We start from the raw sequence: 24,489 nt of genomic DNA on the forward strand, positions 1-24,489 counted from the left end.
TGCGGGGAGTACTCGACGGATTCTCCCACTGACCTACCACCGGCCGCCACCACCAGTGCCCCTTTAGTTCTTAAGTAGGTAGGATCGTCCGAGCCTAAATGCTTGGTACTTAGTGCTAGTATTAGGTAAAATCCGGCATCTGCCGAGATTGTGATAACTTGGAAATAATAGTATTCGCAAAGATTTTCAAACCGAAACGGATTACTTGATAATCTTGACCCAAGTGACGTCACCAAATTAAAAAATGGCGGACATGAAGCTCCTTTACAGGTTCCTGTCAGCTGTCAACTGTCAGGGAGACTACTGATAGCAACCGCAGCTCTTATTGGGTCGATCTTCAATTTGTTGCTCAGGTTATAATCATAGAATTGCTCGTTTCCTGTCGCTTATTATTGTTCTAGGAAGAAGTTAAAATGGCACAGAAAGGCACGAATGTTTTCGGAATCATGAAGAACATCTACAACAACGAATATCAATGGTAAGTCCCGCGAGCAAATCGGGCGACCTAACCTCAACGTCGGTGCGTAATTTCGCCTAAGCGGAAAGTAGTGAATTTTTATTGCTTTTTCTGTTAGTGCAGCTTCTTCGGCGATTGCCGGCCGATAGGGGTGAGGTCTGCGGTTCAGTTCGGGTCAGTGGGCAGATTGCGTAGTTGCGCTGAGACGACGAATTTTGGCATTTGGTGCAGTTTCCAGCTTCCGGGGTGGCCGGATCAGTTCTTGTTTTTCGGGTTTTGCTGATCGTGAGATCATCCTTACATTTCCTGCTGTTGCAGGGTCAGGTGTTTATTGTGTTGCAAAACGTTGCTGACTAATAATGTGGAATTCGGAACATTTACTTAGTTTTGGTGGTCATTTTGTCGGAGGAGGTTCCGACCAAGCAAGGGGTAGTTGCTCGGTACATGGATCATCCACTGGTACATACCGGAATTCTTCAGCTTTGCATTCGACTTATAGAGCGACTGACACCCCATTGCTCGCACTGCATCCCAGAAAAGCCCCTGGATCACCAGCAACCCTGCTACCTCCCCATCGTTCGTCGCCATCGACCTGCGTCCAAAATCTGCTGCGTTTCATCTAACATTTTCCCCATTTCCCATTGCAGGGCCGTCGTTAAGAGTCTGGCAGTCTTCCTGGTGGGCGTGCGAATAGCGCAGGAGTGCATCGGGATGGAGATAATGCCCGCGATCGCGAGTCAAACGGCATAAGTCGTGCATCGTTTCACGAGCGCAACCCTTCCTCGAAATTATCCGGAAATAATTTTACAATTTTTTTTTCTAGTTTTATAGAGACGCAGTGTAGAGTGTTAGTCGCGGCCCAACTGGTTGGAACGCGAACAGTTGTGCGAAATAAAAGTTTCAGAATTATTTCAAAACATTAGCCTAAGTCGTATCGCGTGCAGCCTCCGGCGTCCTGCATTGTCCGTCCGAGGCTTTTCCTCGGCTGGGCAATCACTGAACGTTTGTTTGGCAAAATTCTAGATGTTAACGAGAAAATTGTTGACCATGTGATCTTGGTAGTGGCAAATTTGAGAAATATATGAACTTTGAAAACTTGTAAAAACCAAAGACGTTTCTCTGTTGAGTGCTTGTGAGAATTTATTGCCCCTGGACATGTTGTGCCGCAAAGAAGGTGGTGCTATGTTGTTCCAAGGTGCTGTGCAGTGCCTAGTGGTCCTGTTCGTCTTCCTCGGGCGCTCGAATGCCGTCTCGCAGCCCAACATCGTGCTGATCCTCACTGACGACCAGGATGTGGTGCTGCAGGGACTTGTAAGTTGCTTAGACTTTACCTGGCTTGTGTTGCTTCTAAGAATGGTTGGTTTTGCTCTCCTCAGATCCCAATGACTGCCACGCAGAAAAATCTCGCCTTCAAGGGCATAACCTTTAATAATGCGGTAATTGAAGATTGTATCGCTTTCGGACGATTTTTCACACATATCCCCTGTTTTGCAGTTCACAAGTTCGCCAATCTGTTGCCCGTCGCGCGCCTCAATTCTGAGCGGACAATACGCCCACAATCATGCCTCAATCAACAACTCCGTCTCGGGCGGATGTTATGGCGACTTCTGGAAAGAAAGGGTCGAAAGGCGAACCATTGCGGTTCAGCTGGAAAATCTGGGCTACGAGACATTCTTCGCTGGGAAGTACCTCAATCAAGTATGGTCGCCTTAAACCTCTTTGGTGCGTGGTAAACTAACTATTCCTAATTTTCAGTACCACTCGGACAATGTTCCGCCCGGTTGGAGCAAATTTTACGGACTCCACGGCAACTCGAGGTACTACAATTACTCACTGACCGAGAATGGGGAGGTGGTGAGTTATACGGACGAGTATCTGACGGATGTGCTCAAGGAGAAAGCGCTGGACTTCCTGAAAAGCCGGGAGAGTAACAAACCGTTTTTTGCTATGATTGCGCCACCAGCTCCACATGCTCCTTTCACGCCAGCACCGAGGCATAATTTGTCGTTTGAGGGAGTTAAGGTCCTACAGACGCTGAACTTCAACGTGGCATTTGGACCATTAGGTGAGTTTTACACTCCGGCAAAGTGAAGATTAGTCTGTTCGAAGTTTATCAAGTGGGAATCCATGACATCGCAGATAAGCTCTGAAAAACGAAGAGTTGCGACCCGAACAAATTGGCTCAGTGAGTTACTTATTGAGGAGCTAAAACACCATCTAACTAGCAAATAAGCGCGGCGGTTCCAATCCCGAAAAACAAAGGTAGGGTAGGTAGGTATCAAAGGCCGCTCCCAGGAGCCCAATTAGCGCTGTGGTGCGCCGTTTTGATGCCACATACTCCTAAGACTCTGACTGCTGTTATGAGAGCAGGACGGCAGAGTCCAGTCGACTCGGATCTTCAGACCCAGTCGATTGCATTCACGCAGAAAGCAGCTCTACCAAAATGCCTAGAAATCTCTCTGAGGTCCCCAAAGAATGACTTACACAGTGTTCGTAGCCTGACTCTAGCTAGAGCTGGGCGATCGCAGAGGAAGTGCCTAAGGTGAGGTCCGGTGAATAGGCGGAGTGGGGTAGTGTCACCCACTTGCGCGTTTCTAAGTAGTTTCGAACTTTTTCCGACGTGTGCGACAGAGCATTATCGTGGAGGAAAATCAACTTTTGCTGATATTCCGGCCGTTTCTCATTCAGAGCACGATGCAATTTGATGAGTTGTTGGTGATAACTGTGGGCATCGACAGTTTTACCAGGTTTCAACAGTTCGTAGTAGACAATACCCCGCTGATCCCACCACACGCACAGTATCGTCTTCCATCCGAAGCTATTTGGTCTTGCAAAAGATGTTGCTGGTTGGTCGGGATCAACCCACGATTTTTTTGTTTAGGATTCTCGAAATAAATTCACTTTCCGTCACTAGTCAAAATTCAATGCAAAATCATTTTTTTTATGTCTGGCAAGCAAGATTTCGCATGTGTTTTGGCGCCGATCCATCTGCCTATCGTTCAATTCATGCGGCACCCATTTTCCGATCTTTCGAACCTTACCCATTGCACGTAGACGCATGGAAACCGCTTGTTGAGAAGCAACTAATTGCTTGGCGGGCATTTTCTGCGTTTGAGTATCATCCTCGTCCAAAAGAGCCTCCAATTCGTGGTCCTTAACTTTTCTGGGCCGATTTTCACGTCCCTAGTCGCTCAGATTGAAATCGCCATCTTTGAACCGACGGAACCAGTCTCGGCGCGTTGTTTCCCATAGACCATTGTCGCCGTAGGCCTCCACAAGCATTCGATGCGATTCAGCGGCTGATATCTTCAAATTGAACCAAAAAAGTAGAGCTTTCCACAAATGCTTTTTTCCGGGAACAAAATTGGACATGATTATTGAAGAGAGAAAATGTGGTTTTGCATGAAATTGCTGATGATATGGACTGACAATTGTCGACTAAAAAAAAATATGGCGTGCTCAAAGTAGCTTGATACGCTCACTGACGCCATCTGTGAGCAACCAGCGGATTTAAGCTTGTATACCTTATGTTATAAGTGGGCCAAATCCTCCTTGATTTGACGTAGTTGGTAATCCTTCGCCATCTAAGGCCGGCGGCTGCTAAGTATTGTGAGGAGAATCCACCCTAGACAGCTACCAGTGAGGCACCAACTGTACCCGTCGAAAGGTTGTTAAGAGCAGGGCCCCGCCTGGCCAATGCATCAGCCCGCTCATTTCTCTCTATGTTCCCATGTCCAGGAACCCAGAAGAGGGTAACCTTGAGCGCGTCATTTAGATTGTTCAGCGCGTTTCTGCACTGCCCCATTAGCTTGGAGGATGTCGTCACTGAGTACAAAGCTTCAATGGCGGCTTTGCTGTCGGTCAGAATGGCTAGGTTATGCTTGGGGCTCGGATCATGCTCCAGCCATCGGTAAACTTCCAGTATTCCAGTGAATGTCCAGGACGCGCTGTAGAGTCTTCAGCACGAAAGAGGTGACGCTGATTGGTCGAAAGTCCTTCGCAGACACATGGACATGCTTGCCCGCTTTCGGTATGAAAACCACTCGTGTGCTTCACCAGGACTGTGGTACGTATCCTAAAGAGATGCAGCTCCTGTAAATCTGAACAAGCCACGGCACAACCCTATCCTGGGGGGCCGGAGATTTATATGCGGAGAAGCTGTTTGTAGCCCAGCCGATCTTATCTTCCGTAATTACCGATTTGGTAGTATCGCACGACTGAGATAGCCGCGAACCTTTCAAGCAAGGCTGACTGTCGATGTTCTGGCAATAGTCCAGCCTAGATTTGATGACGGACTTGTACTTCTTCAGGCCGTCCTTGTATGACTGCCATTATTTATGGCTGTATCAGATGTTGAAGATTTCCCTGATCAGCTCCCTGAGGCTGGAGAGATCTTCATTCTACCACAGACTTTAAATGCGATATCAAATGCCTTTTCCGTAGCCCCGACTTTGACTCCAGTTTGCCTGTGCCAATCTTGCCAATTTGCGCAGCGGAGAGTTTGTTCTTAATTACTTGACCAAGCTTCCAATTAGGTACTAGCACTGAGGAAGGAGGAACGTGGTCTCCGAAACGATCGTATGCGGGGAAAAAATAAGAATATTTACCGGGTAAGGAAAAAAACCTAGTTATCTTTTTTCAACTTAAAATATTTGCTTTGGAGCCCTTTGATGCTTCGGACACCTCTGATCCAGGGCTCCTGTATTAGTCCGATGTCGACGTCTTCCTCTAGGAGGAAGACAAGCAGATTAGCCGAGGCGCACTTCGAGTGCTGCAGATTTATCTGCGTTACCCTCAACATGATCTGCTTTCGTGGGGAGTTCGTCAGTCCCCGTCGGACCGTCGATCACCTCCTCCAACAGCTCGTTGGCGGCGTCGATTGGATCTAGGTCGTCGTCCGGTTTTGCAGAGCGGAACACTTTTACCTTTGCGTTCTTGACTCCGAACGATACTTTATAGGCGACCTTTTCCAGTGCCACTCTTCATTTATACGGAGTAGAAAATGTTGACTGTTTATCTGGGGTTCCTCTTCCTTGACGCAGGGATTTTACGAACTTGTTCTTATCCATGCGGAATTTCGTCGTAGGGGATTATTTTGGGTTTTACGCCCTCCCAGCCGTCACTGATCTTAGCGACGCACGAACCGAGAAAGTCTTTGGATAAATGGTTTTCGCAAGCTACAACGTGGAACCCACGGATCACCTGGGAGGAATCAAAGCAGGGGATGTATCCGGTGTGTTTGCCTTTGGCGGCCAGGAGATGCTCAATGACCATCGTCGACAGGCTGGTCTCAACACTGAACCACACCTCCGGCGCTAATTTGCGGCTAGCGGAATTACCATCCGCCAGCGCCACACATAAGTGGCTCCTGAATGGTTGCGCAGTTCGTGGTTCAAATGATTTTGTTGTCGTCTTAAAATTGAGTCCATTTGAGAGCGGTGAACTTCGTCTTCTGCTCGTATGCAAGGCGTTTGCTGTTGTATTCCTTAACAATCGCCTGGTATTTAGCGAAGATTTTTTCATCCCGCTCGTCGACAGTACTGGCCTCCTTATTCTTAGCAATTTTGCCGAAAACATGCATGGCCTTCTGGAACTGGCTCTTGATCAGGACACCATCGGACATTCGCTTCTTAGCCGGTTTTCGGTGACCGACGACTGATATCTAGAGTTGTCGACAACAACGGCACATCATCCAGTGTCAATCTTTCTGCTCTAAAACCAAACTGTCTTGGAGCAAAGTTCCCAGCAATACATATATTTCCGCGAGTCTACTCATGAGTTTTCCCAGCATTTTCCCGACTGCATCAAGAATACGAAATGATTGGTAGATAGTAACTCACTGTTTACTTTGCCTTAGCTGATCGGCGCCAGCCAGACATTTTCCAGCGAGGAGCAGGTCCCGGCAATGGTGAAGCAACAGTTTGTGTACCTTTGCCGAAATGCCCTCGGTTCCCAGCCCCTTTTTATTTTTTATGAAGAGGGCTGCCTCTTCCCTATCTTTGCCTATCTCCAGTAATTGATACTGATCCTCAAATAACTACAAAAAGCTAAAAAAGAAAAGTAGTCTTCATCGACCCCGCCGTTCATATAAGCTCACTTTATACATATAATGACGACGCCATGCGACATGTCCTAGAGTGCAATCAATTTAAATTTTATATAACTTTATTAATAATAGTTGGATTGCGTTCAAACTTTCTAGAATTATGTCCTATATTATCGCCTAAACTGATGTCAAATTTTGTACTTCTACGAGGAACTTAGGGGGGTTCGTTTTGAGAATGACCAATTCTCAAAACGAATATTTCAGCCCTGGCCAGCTTTGGTCAACAAGGCGGATTTGCGCTCAATATAATTCGTAGGCATGTCGTGTTTTACGAATTATATAAAAGGAGCATTTAACATCTGCGAGCCGCTACGGTCACGCTGCTCCCAGGGCAGAGGTGAGGCAGCGTCTGACGATTTGCCTCTGCCCTGGTAAGAAACCGTAAAGCCGTCGTCGCTTGACTTTTTTTAACTTAGGGGGGTTTCCAGGTAAATTTTCAAAATATGGTAATATGCTATTATTAAATTTATTTGAGCAGATACCGGAACGGAACGTATTTTGAGGCCTAGATTTCGCATAGATGCATCATTGAGATTTTTTTCAGATTTTTCGGTTGTTTAGGTTCTGAGAACGAGACTTGTTTCAATTTTTGGAGCACGTATTGTATGTAAAATGTACACCCCCCTTTCGCATTATGGCCAGCCCCCTTCAAACTTAATACAAAATGGCGCCACTTGTTGCATGTAAAGAGACACAGAGACCACATGTTTTCACCAAATTTCGTGACAATCGGTTCAGCGTTCTCATAAAACCTTAAAAAGAGGCGGTCCAAATTTCAACTGGAATAGCTCACGTAGGACTTGGTAATTGAGATCATTGTAATTGTTCAAGATATCTACGGTCCGATCAGAAAGATAGTTTTCAAACTGCCAAAGGACGTCGAGCGGTGTTCAGTTTAAAGGGTCCTCTCTACTTCTGAAGATGCAGACACAATAAGCAAGCGAAGGCAATCTCCCGTCAAGTAATAATTTCACTCGACGACGACATTAACTCCCGTCTTGTTTCAGACATCCAAAAGACAACAAAATTCTTTTCTGGCCGATCAGGCTACAACTGTATCCCTCAGTGGTCTTTCAGGACAAGCAAAGCATTCCCTTCCCACCTTCTAGTAATAGATTCTTGGTAGGGCTTCTGGATCCCGTCTGTGAGAGCATTTCTGAAGCTATTGTTGGATGGCTCATTACATCCAACGTTGAATAGTTCGTAGTTGCAATCTTCCTTAAACTTCGTCCCGTTCAATAGTTTGGTCTTGGTGGAGTTAAGAGGCTCTCAAATCATCAACTAGCGTACCAAACTATGGGCTTTTTTGGCCGGCCGTCCCCTATTGTCATATGTTAAGTCTTGTTTTGCTCTAATTAATTTGTATTTCCATTTCCTTCCATTGCAGACAAACATTGGCTGGTAAACATGCGTGGACCTTTCCCGGACAGTTTAATTCCAACGCTGGACAACTACTACCGCAGTCGATGGCAGTCTCTGCTAGCCGTTGATGAACTTGTCGAGTCCATTGTTCAGCATCTTGAATCAGCCGGTCAAATCGATAACACTTACATAGTTTTCACTTCAGACAACGGCTATCACATGGGACAGTTTGGGCAACCGTTTGATAAGCGACAACCTTACGAAACGGACATCCGAGTGCCATTCCTCGTTCGTGGACCCAACATTCAACCCAAATCGATAACAAATGCTCCAATAGCTCTGATTGATCTGTTCCCCACATTCTTGGAATGGGCCGGCGGAACTCTGACTGGATATGAGGATGGAGAATCGTTCAATAGACACATTGTGGAGCAAGAGAATGAAATCACCTCGGATAGGACTTATCATCGGTCAATTTTGATTGAATATTGGGGCGAAGGCAATATGGAGACGTATAACCCAGCGTGTCCGTGGAAACTATCAGATGACTTGGCTGAATGTACCTTGGACGCAGATTGTTACTGTCAGGATGCACGGAATAATACTTACTCCTGTATTAGGCATTTTGCTTTCAACACGGATAAGATATATTGCGAATTTCGAGATTCAGAGGTAAGAGAAGTCAGACTAGGGAAGTCGTTTACTTTTTTTTTTTAGTATAAACCTTCTTGGAAAGTGGAGACTATAGTTTTGTCACGGGATTAGATTGGTACCTTTTGTGAATTTTCGAGAACAGAAGAGGATCTTACCCTGTATGTGGCATGCTGTAAACTCGAAATAATATTCGTGATTGAAGTTGAGGTCCCAGGTAGTGCCCCTGTTTGAAAGATTCTCCTCTCCCAGGGCCGTAGCATGAAACACTCGTCTAGTTGATTTCTAGACTCGCTCGCTCATGTCTGTAGATTTGCTCTCGGTCGTTCTTCTAAAAGTTGCGGCTTTGAAAGATGCTGAAAACGTGGCTAAGAAAAAGGGAAAACTCCAATGTTCGATAGTATCAGACAATTTATCATCTTATGAAGTCTTACGATTACTCCTCTGTCGTCCATTCGTTGCTGCACCTCCTCAGTAGTCTTTCAGGCCGAACAACTTGATTAAACACAAAACACTACAATTTTTTTTCTGATCAGAGTCTCTCGCTAGTCTCAGCTCGAGTTTAAGCACCTGTTAGGGCTTGTTCAATAGGACTTGGTCCGCTGATCATATACGAAATGAAAAAGGTAAAAAAAAGTGTTTGTACTCGCGAATTCGATGATTTTGTACCGCACCAAAATTGCACTTCTTGATTGCGATAGTTGGCAAAATTTCTTTGAAGAACAGGAACTCCAAAGACCGCTTGAGGAAATCTAAGTCGCTCGAGAAACTTGGCAGGCACAACACTAAGGACCTTTTTTTTTATTTGAACGCGCCCAACAACAACACCTAAAAAAACCAATGATGGTTGAGTTCCGCTTAAGAAACGTGGGAGGCGCAACAATCCTATTTCGATAAGTCGCTGATGGATGAATGATACCCTGCGTGGTTTGCTGAGGACGCACTACCGAAGGAGCTTCCTTCTACGACCACTCAAGCGCAACTAGGAAGATAGAGGGTTTGTTCTATTACAGTTGGTGGGTTTTCATCCATTCGTTGGTAAGAAAATCGACCGCTATCCTCAAGACTGTTCCGTTCGAAACGTCTCACCATAGGGTCAAAGCTCTTACTGTACAAGACTATGATCTTGCCAGGCCTCACGTATTCCTCGAAAACTTGGGTTCTTAGCAAGAAAAATTGCGAACTCTTGGCCGCGTTCGAGAGAACAATTTTTGGCCCCCTACATTAGAATGGACGATTCCGTAGCCTACACAATGACGAAATCTATGAGCGATACCATGACCGTCCGGTTGTGGATAAAATCCGGCTCAATAGGTTACGGTGGGCGGGTCACTTAATCCGTATGGATGAGGATGATCCCACCCGGAAAGCCTATAAGGGTAATATCTATGGTAGAAAAAGAAGACGAGGCAAACCCTGCCTAAGATGGAGCGATGGCGTAGGTCAGGACGCCAGACAGCTTTTAGGGATATCGAATTGGTGGACCTCGGCGCAAAACCGGGATGTCTGGAGTTTCGCCGTTGATGATGATGATTCTCAAGGTTCCCCGAACAATCCTAACCTGATCTAACCTTTTTATCTTATATGCGGTGTAAGGTTTACATATCTCGTGGTCTTGGGTGATAACGTTAATAGAGAATACTATGCCAAATGCAAGAAACAGTCTTGTTAGTTGTTTAGGATATGGGGGATCCTAAGTCCACATCCACATGGTGTTGGACCGGACCAAATGGGGAGCAACTTACTCCCACGTTTTTTAGTCCACGGATCCCTAGTTCGGAACATAGCACCCAAGTATTCAAAAACCAAAAAAAAGGGCTAACGGTTTCGTCCAGGGCAGAGGCAACTCTTCGGACACTGCCTCACCTCTGTCCTGGGAGCATCGTGACCGAAACTGGCAACAGGTGGAAAAACGCTCATTTATATAATCGCAAAAACACGACAAGAATTATATTGAACTTAAACCGCCAGTTGTTTGCGTCTAAGCTAGACTAAAGCTGGGTAATTGTTTAGGATATGGGGGATCCTATGTCCACATGATGTTGGACCGGACCAAATGGGGATTATATAAAGGAGCGTTTTTCCACTTGTTGCCACTTTCGGTCACGCTGCTCCCAGGGCAGAGGTGAGGCAGCGTCTGAACAGTTGCCTCTGCTCTGCGCGAAACCGTTAGTCCTTTTTTGTTTTTTTTTTGGAGTATTGTCAGATTTACCCATGTAGATCCGTCATTTCTTTCGACGTGTCATCATTTCCACATTCACAGTGGAATTTGGGAAATGCATGTTTTCATTGGTTTTGGCGCTGGCTGGCTCTGCTTCGCAGATGTTCGATTTTTCCGTCGGAAGGGGTCCTTTGGTCTTACTATAAACCTCTATCGTTAGCAGGCATAAGTTGACGATTTCGGTTTGCTTCTCTTGCATTTCGTGAAATCGTACGCCTGCACCAATGTTAACATAGCAACCACGATAAACTTCGCGAATCCAGGCTAAAGGACATTTTACATGAGAGGTGCTGCGCTATCGGAAAAGTACCAGCTGCCCAAGCTTTACGTTAGGGATTTACTTGGTCCACTTATTCTTGGAATCATCTATTCTAAAATTTCCGATGAAGTGCCTTCACCTGCTACCGTCGATCGTAAAGGTGCTCTGGTGTATTGACATCTGGCTATGATATCAACGGTGACTATACCAAAAAATGTCGGTGTTAATGTTGTCAGGTCCTCAGGATTGCTTGATAGTGGCATCACCGGCCTTAGTGTTTCCTGTTGACTCCGTTGTGGAGTATAGGGCATCCACACAGTCAGATTGTGCTTCAGGTTCACTATCATTACACTTAAGGCTGTGCAAGTGACAAGCACAGCAGCGAGACAATCACATCCACCCATGACGACTGTGATTCATTTATCTTTCGTGGGAATGAAGGTTTTCTCGATCTATCGAGGTTTCTGCTTCTTGCTTTGAATCATTTGACAGTGACCATAAATGCATCAGTTGATAGATCGCTGATCAATTCGAAATGTGCAGCCTTCGTCACGACCACCCCTTTGATGTTCTTATCCTAAACATCCTGTGTAATCAACATCGCAATGCAGGAACCATGGAGTTGGGAGGATCCTGACGGAAGGCAGTTCGCCTATTAACTGTCGGACATGACTATTAGCATACCCCATACAAGTAAGACAGCGATGAAATTCGTTTCGTATAAGCCTTTGAGGATCTAATACCGCATTCGTTGTAGCTTGTTTTTGTGTGCTTCCCAAAATATTAAGCCAGTGACGTGAGATTCTCGTGATAGGAGTATCGGATGTGATCGTACCAGACAGGACTTAGGGGTCCTCGGATTTAGTTTTTGCAGTCCTTCCTGCAGTGAATGACTTTCTACCACGTTTTCCATCTCCTTGCCTAACTCTTCCTTTTGAACTTTCGTACTCCTTCGAAGGGACAGGTCCTTTTCTCTTTCGCCACGAAGCGTAAGATAAAGTCTTATCAGCTTCGAAAATGACGAGAATCATTCCAGTAGATCAAAGTCAGTAATTATATTCGAACAACTCTTCACGTCCTCGGTTGTGCAATCGCCTGTGAGGCATTAAGGACCTTTTCACCATTATGGACGCTCTTCATGCATCTTAGGGCTTATTCTTCGGGAGGCACAGTCTGTTGGATTTTCATTCGATTTGATATATCCCAAGAATCAGGATTTTTTACTGTCTATGCTCGCTGGTCCCTTCTTAAGCCATTCCACGGCATAAGTGGGGTCACGCCAACTCGTATCACTCGTAATTTCTCTTTCGGCTCTAACCCGAACAGATTTATTTTTGCCTTTAGCGTTTGATGCATGTGCTGATATATAACAGAGGCCTACGCAGACTCTGACGCGCCACATTAAAAATATAGCAAGTTTGTGGTTGCTTTTTAGTATTGAACCTATCGAGGAATCCGAATAGACTCCAATATTGGTAGTTCGACTTTGATTTAGCAGATCCTTTAATGAGCGTCGTTTGTCTCGGCTCCAGATATGATGGGTAGGGTAGGGTAGGTATCAGTGGCCGCTCCGAGGAGCCCAATTAGCGCTTTGGTGCGCCGTTTTGATGCCACAAACTCCTAAGACCTTGACTGTTGTTATGGGAGCAGGGAAGCAGAGTCCAGCCGGCTCGGATCTTCAGAGCCAGCCCGTAGCATTCACGAAGGAAAGCAGCTCTCCCACCCTGCAGTTAGAGATCTCTCTGAGGTCCCCAAAGAATGGTTTACCCAGTGTCCGCAGCCTGACTCTAGCCAGAGCTGGGCAATCGCAGAGAAAGTGCATGAGGGTTTCCCTTCCTTCTCCGCAGCTTCGGCAATGCGAGTTGTAGGGTATGCCGAGCCTGGCGGTATGGTCCCCTATGGGCCAGTGCCCCGTGCAGACCGCCGTAGTCTTGAATCCAGATATGATATTGTCTATGGTCATACAATTCGCGGTGACCAGAACTTACTAGTTAAGATTGGTCTTAACTTCGAAGACAATAAGAAATGACTGAAAGGCCTAAAGGAAACAGTGATGACTTGACGGTGATTCTAGGGCTTCTAAGTTCCACATGGACTAAACCTATGGCCGAGACAAGTGTCGAATCCAATCTAGACGAGCCGAACCCCTTACCGAATGAGATAGCCTTTCGTCAACCACGAGGACAGGGCTGTAGTTCATGGCGGGTAGACAGTGAATGTTTAATTGATAAGCCTAAGGACATTTATGTGCAGGTTCACAAAAATTGACGGTAATACGCTCTTGCGTTTAATTTTGGTAGCTGGTTCGAAATAGAGGGCGGCATTTTTGATATCTATTGCCTTCGCTTTAAGTTTCCTCTAGTAATTGACAAAATCTAACTCTGGATGACATTTTGATCACCTTAACTCCGTCATATTCATCACACGTCTGAGGCTTGGTTTCTTTTACTTTTGAGCCAGGCGTCACGACATCCCCAAACAGTTTTCGTCATATCATATGAAGAGTTCACCTCTCAAACCAATATTTCTGTTGCAATTCCTTGAATAATGTAAATATTCCTTGTTTATTTCAGGACTTTGTGGAGGCATACGATCTAAGCACGGATATCTACCAAATGCAGAACATTGGCTACAGCATGTTACCTTCGGAGCGTGCACTTTATAGTTTGAGTTTGCGGAACTTAACAGAATGCATGGGTAAAACTTGCAGAGAGTCTAAAATATAAAGTGATAAATGAGTTCCCGGGAAAGTAGAAAAATAGACGAGAGACATGTACGCATTGTTGCAGGAAAATTTTGTGATGAAAATTAAAGGGGTTGTGCGCACTTTCAATTTAGATTTATTTATGTATCTGTACGCTTTGTTGCACATTTCTATTGAGCACGGAAGAATTATTTGTAAGTTTTGGATTTAGTAAAAAGGGCACAATAAACTACACTTCTAAAAAGCAAACTAGCTTTTTAATTTATTTTTGACTTTTCATCCTCTCATCACTTTAATTTGGCAATGTGTCGTCAAAGTGGTGGCATTAGAAATACCTCTTCGTCTTCAATGTTTTTGTATGGCACTGTAAAATTTTGGGATGAACTCCGCTTGGTTGTTGCCAGCCAAATGAGCCTATTTCAGTTTACAAAAACTGTTCGCATCTCAGTATAGGGTCAAAGCTCTTATTGTACACGGCAATAGTCTTCCTAGTCTTCATGTTTACCTCGGAGACTTGGTTTCTTAGCTAGAAAAATTGGAAACTCTTAACTCGGTTTGAGAAAAGAATCCTCTGAGGAATTGTTAGTCCCCTACAGAGAGCTATTAGCGATACCAAATTGGTGACGGTTACAAGGCTGGCCTAGACTGGACACGGTTTTTGCGCCGTTGGTGATGACGGTTCGGTAGCGGAGTTGACTTTCGCTCATAAGGCAGTGTTGGTAGGTTTTTAAGATATTGTTTAGAATATCATACCATACCATACCACCTGCGCCCTTTTGTCGAAAGAAGCATGTTCAAACTAATTACAGCTGGGGAATTATACTTCTTTTGCAATTTTTCGACGATGGATGCTACGAACTACTGGTGGCAAACAAAGGATTATAGTGATTACGTTAATGGAGGGGAAGGAGGCAGCACCACCTCTTCAATCCGGATGAAAACTCGAGGTGGTCGCCTCAACTTAAAGAGCCGTGGCCATTCAAAGTAGGGCTCTTCTATGTCGTTATGATGAGGTTTGATTTTTGAACGCCACTCGGTGAGGCGAGGATGTATCAGAAAGGGACAGCTCCCCCTTTTTAATCCTGTCAAAAATTACCTCTCTTAAAGGTTCACGGGTGGGGGGGTGCTATTTTCATGTCATATTGAAAGAGTTTAATTTTGAACCCCAACCCTGCTGGGAGAGAAGAGGGTATCCAAGCAGAAGAAGGAAAGAAAAAGCAGAATATTCTCTCTCAGATTCTTTTAAAAAAATCGTGTGGTCACCACCACTTAAAAAGTTATGGCGCTTCTAATGCGCGCTGATTTGATAACATCATTGTACAGTCTGATTTCTCAGCTCCATGCCTGGAGGCTGAGCGGGTATATATTAGGAAGAAAAAGGTTCCCTGTTAAAAATCCGCTCCCCTAAAAAGGACTATTACAATACCTGCAAGGGAGCGGAGTGGGTGAAACAGAACGGGGCGTCCCTCCTTGCACATGGCGACAATGATTATCCTACCAACAAGCTTTTAATGTTACGAAACTAGCTCTATTTTGAGGCGCTGTAGTCTTTCAATTCGATTGGACCAACACAATTCTTTTTCCTCCTAAACACCCTCTTTATTACGTGCCTAACCAGGAATGGGACTGGCAAATGAAACTTTACTATGGTGATTTCAAAAGACCTTCCATTTGAAGTGGCATGACTTTTTAAGGGGGGGGATATGATTGCCGTGTCCGTGGAGTGTCCGGATGGTTCAAGTGGTTAGAGCGCTGGGCTGTCGTAGCAGAAGGTGGCAGTTCAAATATCACTGGTGGCAGACAGATTTGTTATCATGACTGGATGTCGGCTGCCAGTTGACTCAGCTGTGAATGTGTACCTGAGACAAATCAGGGTAATAATCTTGGGCAAGCGCAACGCTGACCACCTTGCTTCCTATAGGGTACTATAATCCTGTAGTGTACCGTTCGGTCTTGAATGAAGTGCTCTCACATTTCAAGGCCCTGATCCAATATGGATTGTTGCGCAACGATTAATATTATATGATTGGCGCTATTTTTCAACGTAGTTTGAAGAAAGGACCTCCCCCTTAAAAATGAAGCCCTACGGCTTTGATATGAATATAACCACAACTTGGGGCGGCATAATTTCTTAATGAGGGATGGGCCCTGTGTTTCTTTAAAGGGGTTAAAGAGGGGAAATGTTTCAGTTTCCCCTGCACACCTTCCCCATCCTCTCCTCTCACGTGGTGGGATTGAAAATTCAAATAAAAATAACTTTGACGGGCCACAACTTTTTAAAGGGAGGTGATCTCCACAAATTTTCTTTTCAACCTCTCCGGGTATGGGGTTGAAAATTAAACCTTCACCATACAAAGGCTTATCAAGCTATTTTCCTTTAAATTTCGTTTCGTCCAATTGGGTTAGGGAAAAATCACACACTTCAGAGCGACCGTGAGACCAGTAGCAATATACCAAGGTTTTCCCATCAATTATCGAAGCGTATCAAGTCGTCGTTATTTTGGTCGGCGTCTGGGTCGTTTCCCATTTATTTACAAGCTCAATCAAGCCGATCTTCGGTAGTTAACACGGCACACAAGGCCCCTTTTCGAAGTTGGTTTACGATGTGTACAATTCTACACATATTACATCACTAATCCAAAGCAACACTTCTGTCTCCATTACTACGATGCGGTTGTCGTTGTTTCCGCCAGTCAGCGAACACTCCGAACCATAGAGAGCACCAGGGAGAACTGCGATCAATCTTGGATTTGAAGCATTTTTTGATGCAATGACTACAAAGGGCGTCAGCTGAAGAGTGCCAATTCATCTAAATTGGGTTGATCACCGAAACAAGTTCGTAACGTAGTTAACCGTTGAGTGATATTATTGAACTGGGATTCATTCATTTCTTGGTAGTACGCTGTCACGAACTGATGGTGCCTTCTGCATTGGGATCGGTGATCAAAAACTCTATTTTATTCTGATTCACTCAGAGATCTATTTGCGGGGGGGGGGGGGGGCGATCATTCTACTTCTAGAAGTTTGAGGTCAGCTTTGTGGTAGCATAGAGCAGTGTATCATGGCGCTGGACATTGGACGCTCCGAGTGACACTATTTGCATACCAGACGAGGGAGTTTGGGATCTGGTCAAACACCTTCTTTAGGTCCAGGAATATAATGTAGGGAGGGCACTGCTTTCCAGTGTGTTTCTTCATGAGGAATCTTGAACCGTGTACTGTCTCAGTGCTTCCGCAGACTTTGACAAACCTGCTTATTTGAGGCTGTCGCGAATATGGCTATCAAGAATATTTTCCAGAATCTTCATGGGGTGAATTAACAATCGAATCGGTCGGTAATTTGAGCATTCTGCTGGGCTACCTTATTTTCTCCATATGGAGGAGGTCGTGCTTTTTTGCCAATCAGATGGTGTTCTACTCTCCTCAATAACACGATTGACCGCCTCTTAAATCTTTGTAGCACTGACAGGTTATTGGAAGTCGTATGAGATCACTTTTTATCCTTTCTTGTTAAATCACCACTATTTGATTTGCATTGAGCCAGTGCACTCCACTGTTGTTTCGCAGAGTAGCAATTAACAGCCGATATGAGGTCCGACGCTTCGTAGAGAATTGGTTTTACTGTCAGCGATGCCTTCTTATGAGAATATAGTAGACCTTTTCCAAAAGGCTTTTGAAAGCTTCTCCGTCTTACCTATGGAGATACCTTCAAGAAAGCTAATTGACTAAAAATAAACGCATGGAGGAGTTTTGAAAATGTTCGTTTTATTACCTAAAATCTTATATCACTGGTAAACAACATTCAACAAAACAATAAACCTATTTACAGACAAACAATACTTATTTCACAGCTCCCAAACGTACAGCTTTGTCTTTTATATTCTTTTCTAAACTTCTAAAATACTTCATTCGAATTAGGAGAAATTTAGCTTTCTCAAAGTCATTTTGATTAAATATTTCTTCTAATTCCACGGCAGCTTCTTTCAGTTCGTTTTGAACAGTTTGAAGTAGTTCAAGAATGTTATCCTTGGTCGCTTCTTCGACTTCCTCGTTTTTCTCCATCATTTCCATGAGAAATTCCTTGTCCAGCGTGCTGTTATCTTCGGGTATGCTGATGCCTTGTTGTTGCAGCAGATATTCTCCACGATCAATAGGCACTGAAAGGGTTTTATACGCTTTGTTTACAAGCGAACTCCATTCTAGGGAGTTGGTTTGTTCGCGTTTGGATCTAGAGTGTAGTAAAAATATCTTTTTTATTCATTTTAGAAAAAGCTAAGGAATGGTTGTGGATGGGCTGGTTCTTTGAAAATTTATGAACTTATTCAAAAAGTCGGACCAATTCGTGATATTTGAACGAAAATCTTGCGCAAAACTTCAATCAACATGGAAACATCACTCTTGATGGCGACCTGGTCGAGCATAATCTCTAGATTAAGGTTGCATAATTCGGCAAGTCTTCACACGACCTTCCAGTGGTGGCTTCTGGATATCGTTTTTGGACGGGTTAAGACAGCGTAGAGCTGGATTCATCCAAGCGGCAGGGATCTGTTTGTTTGCTGGTCATATTTTAGGCGTAGGCGAATTTTGTAGGGGACGGGTCGAAGCAGAATCCCAGAAACTGCTTTCCCTGCACTGGAAAAGGATCTGAGGAATACAAGAATAAATTCCCGGGAAACCAACAGAAGGCAAAACCTACCGCCTTCAAGTGCAATCGATCCCAGGATAAAGTTGAATAAGAAAACAAGAAGTACAGTTTGTGCAGGCGCCCGAACACCTAGCTACCTCTGCAAACAGCGAAGCAACAACGGCCGGTCGACGAAACATGACAAGCAAAGTGGAGCTAGACGTCTGGACTAGCATTAAGGTAAGGCTATCGGAGTTGATCATCGAGAATCTTCTGGACGACAATGGGGAACGGTGGTGATGCATCCCCGGATTTGATTCCTCTCGAAATGGCCGTGGGTACTGCATCATAGATGCGAGGACCAATTCTGCGTCACTAAGATCAGCAACGTGCGGAAGAGCGTAAAGCTTCGTTCATCACCGAGCTGCCGCACCATTTCCAGCAGTTCAGGCCAACGACCGAGCGACAGCATAGGGAACACAAAACGTTCATCTCCAAAGACATAGAAGCCAGGTTGGGATATATATTCATTAAGTCACGACGTCATCAAGAGTACAATGCTAATGCCGTACGTGTCAACATTCACGGTAGGCAGGCAAACACCTCTATCGACCGGTTGAGTCTGCCTACATACATGGTTAGAAGTCAGATGATGAGGGACAAGCCATTCCCAACGATAACACACGACCTCAACAACATCAGCCAAATTTGCAGGACGACAAACAACTAACGACACATCTGAGAAAATCAATAGGATTCCGTGCCACATTTCGGAGTTCTCCGAACGGTTTTTTCATTACTATCGTAGTGTGACCCACGCTTCCTTCCTCGTTTTTGGATAAGCAGCGAACGGAGACTGCCACACGAAAGCAACTTCTACGGACAGCGGAAGAAAACACCGATGGAGAACCGAAACGAATGTGGGACCCTTGTTACCGAACAATTTTTTCTACGGACTGAGGGAACGTACGCGGCTACGCCACGGCCGCCGAGAACCGCATGCATACCGAATTATTATGGGGAAACAACCTCCTCCCCAAAATATCACATCTCAGAACATGCACCTAACCGTACAGCTTTTTGCAGCACCAGGGCCAGGTTGAAAGGACGCATGATAGGGCATCCCCTTGTCCTTTGTTGGTGAAGTGCGAAAAGGGAATAAAACCACCGTTAAAAATGTGAGAGTGAGCAGCGATCAAATATTCGCTGAATGTGCCGAGACCATGCCAAAATTTTCACATTAATGAGAGGACAAGGTCTTAAGTGTCTCTCCTACACTAGGAACCCAATCTTTCATAATTATAACAGAGACTCTGTCAATATTTTGGTGTATCTCAAAGCTGAGCAGCCGGAGTTAAAAATCCTTTCAATCGAACTGTGTGTAATAATAATAAAGTTTTGAGCAAGGAAAACTCTTCGCATGCAGGGTCACAACCGAGGCTATCTGGAGCCACCTTCGAGCCCATTCAAGAGCTCAATGAGGTCACAAAGATCTGTATATCTTCCACCAAATGGTGACCCTCGTCTGAAATTGTATCATTGTGCACAGATCTGTTAAGTGCTTAAAAAGTCACCCACGAGGGGAAAGCCCAGGCTCCCAAGAGAAATGCCACACAGGTGCAAGTGGTTACCCAGTTAATTATCGCGTAGTGATGGCAGCCAGAACTAAAATACGCAAAGTCAATAAACAATGTCACGCCAAGCAGACGGTGGCATAACCTCCACGAAGCTTGACAACTCCTGGTATCTCTTACGCCCAAGGTGCGCGAAAGACTCTTCGTGGATCTTACACTAGTCGAGTCGAGAGCACCTGCTACTTTGAGGAACTGGTCATCGAGAAGCTAATTGTCTGTTTCGCTGCAGTATGGTTGTTGTAGCGGAACTCATAGAGGAGGCGAATCCTGATAGTCCCCGTCTATATCTGATCCAAATCTCCATTAATTCCGAACAATTGATCCAAGATTTAAACACTGCGCAATTTCCAATAAAAATCTAAGTAACCCATTTTTTGCAGCAACTTTAACTGTGAGATCCTTCGCACATACGAACTGTGATAAATTCAAGTCAGACGTGACACCGGAGCTGAACTTAAAGGAACTTGCAATGAATCGTAATGGGGCAGGCAGGAGCGGAGAATATGTATATCTTCTTAGCTTAAATGGCTCATGATCGATCAGTTCCACCAGGAGAACTACAATATCTGACGTCCAACATCACAGCTAGCAAGGCAAGAGAGGCGTTGATTGCCGTACAAAGCATACGCTTTGTAGTAGTGATTTCGTTATTAAAAAAAACTTATCGGTGCGTAAAAAGAGCAGTTTACCCACCTTTCATTTCCACAGCTCGGGGGACCGTGACGGTTGGGAGGAAGTCCCTGATAAAACTATACTCTTCTTTCTTCTTTTTCTTCAGCCTGTTTCGTTCAAAAGCGGGGTCGGCTCGTCGTGATTGGTTTCGCCATTTTATCAAATGCCTGATCTGGATGCAATCGCGAGATTTTTAAGTCTCCATCCAGCGTCGGTTGTTTAACATCGATTTCGATGTTCAGACCAATCTTGGCAAGTGAATTTTCGTTAGCACGAATTACGTGACCATACTAAATCCTACTTACTACTAATCGACAAAGGGACTTTCAGGGGGGGGGGGAAATGGGAGTGTCACAGTCGAATATTTTTGAGTCTAAATCTCGTAGAGGTCTTCTACCTTTCCAGAGACCTCAGAAGGATTGACTAGAGGGAGTTTTGTCAATTTATCAATAACAAAGTCTCCGGTGCTCGCAACTAGAGTCAAAGTTCGGGGCTCTGGAAAAGATATTAGAAACGGTCTTCAAAATATCGTGCCCTGCAAAAAAATACAGCTACCATGGAGAAATGAAGATTTGTCAAATCTCAGGAAATTGACCAGGGACTCACTTCTTCGCCAGCGTCTGAAGTCTGTAAGTCAGAACATTGCTGGGAGGGTATGCAGCTCTAGTCGTGTGAGTCCATCGAATGGACGATCACCGAGGATATGATCAATTGAGCTATAAACACCTCTTCTTTAAATAAATCTGCGGTCCCAAATGGCATAATGCCAATCATGTTATAGAAGCAGTAAGAAAGGCTATGCCACCTCTTGTAGAGATTTACCGGAGCTGCATTTCTTTTAGATACCCACCGCACTCCACGAGGCCCGCGCGCATGATTTTCATACGGAAAGCGCTCATGGGCCGCCTCCCTTCTGTTCCTAGAGCGGGTCCTGGACATTCACTTACGGAGGATTATGGAGAAAATGTCCTTCTTCAAATCTGATCAGATTTGCTATGAGCAGAGGAACGCCCCAGAACGACGTCATCTTTCTGATGATCTGATTGAAAGTGATGGATGAAATTGTACGGATATTGGACAAGAGCCATCAAGGTGAGAGCGTATGCTAACGGCTTGCGATATTGGTGTTAGGGAAGTTACCCGTTGATTGAAATCATGGAGGGAACGTTGGAAAAGGTGATCATGTGGGCTGCAATAGATGGTTTCGGCTGAATCCAATCAAAACGGAGCTGATGCCATTCACCACCAAGCCAAGGGTATCCGGATTTCACCGCACGCGGTTAAACGCTAAACGGACAAAGATTGGCATTTTCTTAAAATATACAGTATATGAATGTGATCTTGGATCTTAAGCTAAATTAGATATTAAATATATAACTGAGGGTTAAAGAGGCCTGTATAACCTTCTACGCATGAAAGAAGACTCTTGTAAGGAAATCTTCGACCGAGGATGGCTCTCTGGATGTACCCAGCCACGATTCGATCCACTCAAACGTTTAGTTCTATTGTGTGGTGGCCGGCACTAAGCAAGAAACACAATAGAATCAGGGATAATAGGATTCAAAGAATCACGTGTGCAGATACTCCAGGGGCCCTGGCCTGCCTGGCGGATGCTTTCAATATATCCCTGCATCTCCTCCCCCTGGGCCTCTCCATTGAATTCCCAGTAACATGCATTGTCAGTCAGTCAGTCAGTCAAAATATGTGAGTCCGAATGTGAGACAGAGAAGCTCTTCCCTATAGTAACACCCTCGACGAAGCGGGGGACCTCTGGCCGTTCCCAACAAATCATACCGCAAGCAAGCCAAGCTTCAAGGCAAATTTTAATGCCGGCTTAATAGCAGGATAGAGTGGAGGACCGGTGACGTGATGCGAGGTTATGATGCAGCATTTAAGCTATAACCAGTTTTTGAATTTTTTACTTCAAATATATAGTTTTACTCAAACGCTCAATTAGGTTTCTAATGAGCCAATCTTGGTCGGTATTTCGAGGGTCGAGCTCGAGGCTTTATCATGTGTTTTAGAGGATTTCGTTTGGATGGGGTATATTAGATAAAGGAAGCACGTTATCCTTGAGAGAGTAAGAAGAAATATTTTGCCCTAGTCAACCCGAAAGGTCACACATTATAGGTCCTACAATGTAACGATATTTACCACTCTTTGAACTTCTACTCTTTCGTTTCTCTTGCTTTTTTGAGGGAGTGTTCACCATGTAGTCAGGTTATGACAATGAAGTGTCGTAAGCTGAATGAATATTCGACACTTTTGTAAGGCAGATTCAGAATGAAATGACTTGCTACTCATCAGATGCTGCCTCACCTCTGCCCTGAGAGCCTACGAGGTGGCAATTGCTTTCTTATATAAATTCAAATTCAAAAACACGGCAGGTGTATGAATTCCAATAAATGCCAGGAAACCGTTGAGAAAATTCAGATCCAGCGACCGAGGCTAGACTAGTTTTTGTTTAGGAATTGAGTGAGACATAAGTTCACCATCCACTTGATGGTGTGCCAGAGTGGCTGGCAAGCAACATACTTCCACGGTTGTGAGCCACGGAGCCCTCATTTTTGGGCAAGCACCGAAATTGCAAAAATGATAGTCTTGCGGTTTCGTCCAGGGCAGTGATAACTCATCAGACGCTGCTTCACCTCCAGCTCGCAATCAAGTGGATGGTGGAATAAGGACTCTCTCAGATTCAGATTGTTTGCCATTAGATTTGTATGTTTCTTACAAATATCAATTTAACCAAAAAGTAGGGAGGACTGCCAATAAAAGGGTAAGGGGAGGAGTAAGGCAAAGTTCAACTTACTTGTTACTATACTTATCTGGATGCAAAGTACTTTGAAGCTGCCTAAATCTGGTCGTCAATTCAGTCGGGTTCAAGTTAAAACTGTTGCTAAGAGAATACAATTTGAAATAATCCTAAAAGAACAAAATATATTAGATACTGACTCTCTCCAAATATTTTTTAACTTACACATTTGCTATTTACATCCTGAAGGCTTCCACACTTCCCACAAAAGAACTGATCCTTCCCTTCAGATTTGGCTTGACAATTCCAGCAAATTGAACCCTGGATCTCGCAATAAGAACGATTCAAACCTAGCCTGCTAGGAGTTCCGTGAAATTTCGTGTTTAAATATTCCCGCCTAGATGAAACGTTTTCAAGACTAGAAATATTACGTACTAGTCGCCGACCGGACTGTGTTGTGAAAAGGGCTATGGCCTTACGCATTTTAAATCAACGTTCCTGTATTTTACGTAAAAAATAGCAACAGCCTCCCCTTGAATGAAAACACGTCCCAGACGCCGACTTACCTAATCAGAATGAATGACATACAATACGATAACATTAACGAAACCAGCTGACGCGCTGATAGTGAGCTGTCATTGTCATATGGTATGTTTCGTTCAGTTCTGGCAGACATTTTGGAGGAAACGGAAACGCAATTTCAGGAAAGTTACGTTATTTGAAATTTGCACTGGAGAAGTGTAGAGAATACCAAACCACTTTAAGAATGACGCATGATAATAATAATAATCGTTGGCGCAACAATCCATATTGAATCAGGGCCTTGAAGTGTGTTAGAGCACTTCAATCAAGACCGTAACGGTACATTACAGTAACACTGCAGGAGGCAATGTGGTCAACATTGCGTTCGCTCAAGATTATTACCCTGATTGGACTCAGGTACTCATTCACAGCTGAGTCGACTGGTATCCGACGTCAAATCACGATACAAATCCCACTGCCACCAGCGAGATTTGAACCGCGGCCTTCCGTATGCCAGCCTTTTGCT

General features: G+C 44.6%; 3 protein-coding genes across 3 annotated transcripts; 2 read left to right on the plus strand and 1 right to left on the minus strand.

Moving 5' to 3' along the window:
- The first annotated feature begins 276 nt into the window (after positions 1–276).
- On the plus strand, positions 277–13,801 carry LOC119654404 (N-acetylglucosamine-6-sulfatase-like). Its single transcript, XM_038059788.1, has 7 exons — positions 277–353; positions 1,481–1,768; positions 1,834–1,893; positions 1,952–2,155; positions 2,213–2,522; positions 7,951–8,597; positions 13,630–13,801. Exons 2-7 carry the CDS (start codon positions 1,613–1,615, stop codon positions 13,780–13,782), a joined length of 1,530 nt encoding a protein of 509 aa, XP_037915716.1. The 5' UTR covers positions 277–353; positions 1,481–1,612; the 3' UTR covers positions 13,783–13,801.
- LOC119654405 lies at positions 284–1,562 on the plus strand. The gene is made up of 2 exons (XM_038059789.1): positions 284–478; positions 1,105–1,562. The coding sequence occupies exons 1-2, from the start codon at positions 414–416 to the stop codon at positions 1,205–1,207; spliced, it is 168 nt and encodes a 55-aa protein (XP_037915717.1). The 5' UTR covers positions 284–413; the 3' UTR covers positions 1,208–1,562.
- A 3,703-nt stretch (positions 13,802–17,504) lies between the features above and the next one.
- On the minus strand, positions 17,505–24,016 carry LOC119656075 (iron-sulfur cluster co-chaperone protein HscB). The gene is made up of 3 exons (XM_038062356.1): positions 23,667–24,016; positions 23,499–23,611; positions 17,505–17,987 (listed from the first exon to the last, which is right to left on the minus strand). The coding sequence occupies exons 1-3, from the start codon at positions 23,922–23,924 to the stop codon at positions 17,600–17,602; spliced, it is 759 nt and encodes a 252-aa protein (XP_037918284.1). The 5' UTR covers positions 23,925–24,016; the 3' UTR covers positions 17,505–17,599.
- Between the last annotated feature and the right edge of the window lie 473 nt (positions 24,017–24,489).

The sequence above is a fragment of the Hermetia illucens genome, chromosome 4 (genome assembly GCF_905115235.1).
Source record: "Hermetia illucens chromosome 4, iHerIll2.2.curated.20191125, whole genome shotgun sequence".
Taxonomy (NCBI): Eukaryota; Metazoa; Arthropoda; class Insecta; order Diptera; family Stratiomyidae; genus Hermetia; species Hermetia illucens.

Excerpts from the sequence above, each read along its gene's own strand:
- LOC119654405 (XM_038059789.1), top strand. The coding sequence starts at position 414 with ATGGCACAGAAAGGCACGAATGTTTTCGGAATCATGAAGAACATCTAC. Across the intron at positions 479-1,104 it reads TACAACAACGAATATCAATG|GGCCGTCGTTAAGAGTCTGG; the intron begins GTAAGTCCCGCG and ends TTCCCATTGCAG.
- LOC119656075 (XM_038062356.1), bottom strand. The coding sequence starts at position 23,924 with ATGCGTAAGGCCATAGCCCTTTTCACAACACAGTCCGGTCGGCGACTA. Across the intron at positions 23,612-23,666 it reads AGGATGTAAATAGCAAATGT|GATTATTTCAAATTGTATTC; the intron begins GTAAGTTAAAAA and ends TTGTTCTTTTAG. Across the intron at positions 17,988-23,498 it reads CCAGATAAGTATAGTAACAA|ATCCAAACGCGAACAAACCA; the intron begins GTAAGTTGAACT and ends ACTACACTCTAG.
- LOC119654404 (XM_038059788.1), top strand. The coding sequence starts at position 1,613 with ATGTTGTGCCGCAAAGAAGGTGGTGCTATGTTGTTCCAAGGTGCTGTG. Across the intron at positions 2,156-2,212 it reads CTGGGAAGTACCTCAATCAA|TACCACTCGGACAATGTTCC; the intron begins GTATGGTCGCCT and ends CCTAATTTTCAG. Across the intron at positions 8,598-13,629 it reads GCGAATTTCGAGATTCAGAG|GACTTTGTGGAGGCATACGA; the intron begins GTAAGAGAAGTC and ends TGTTTATTTCAG.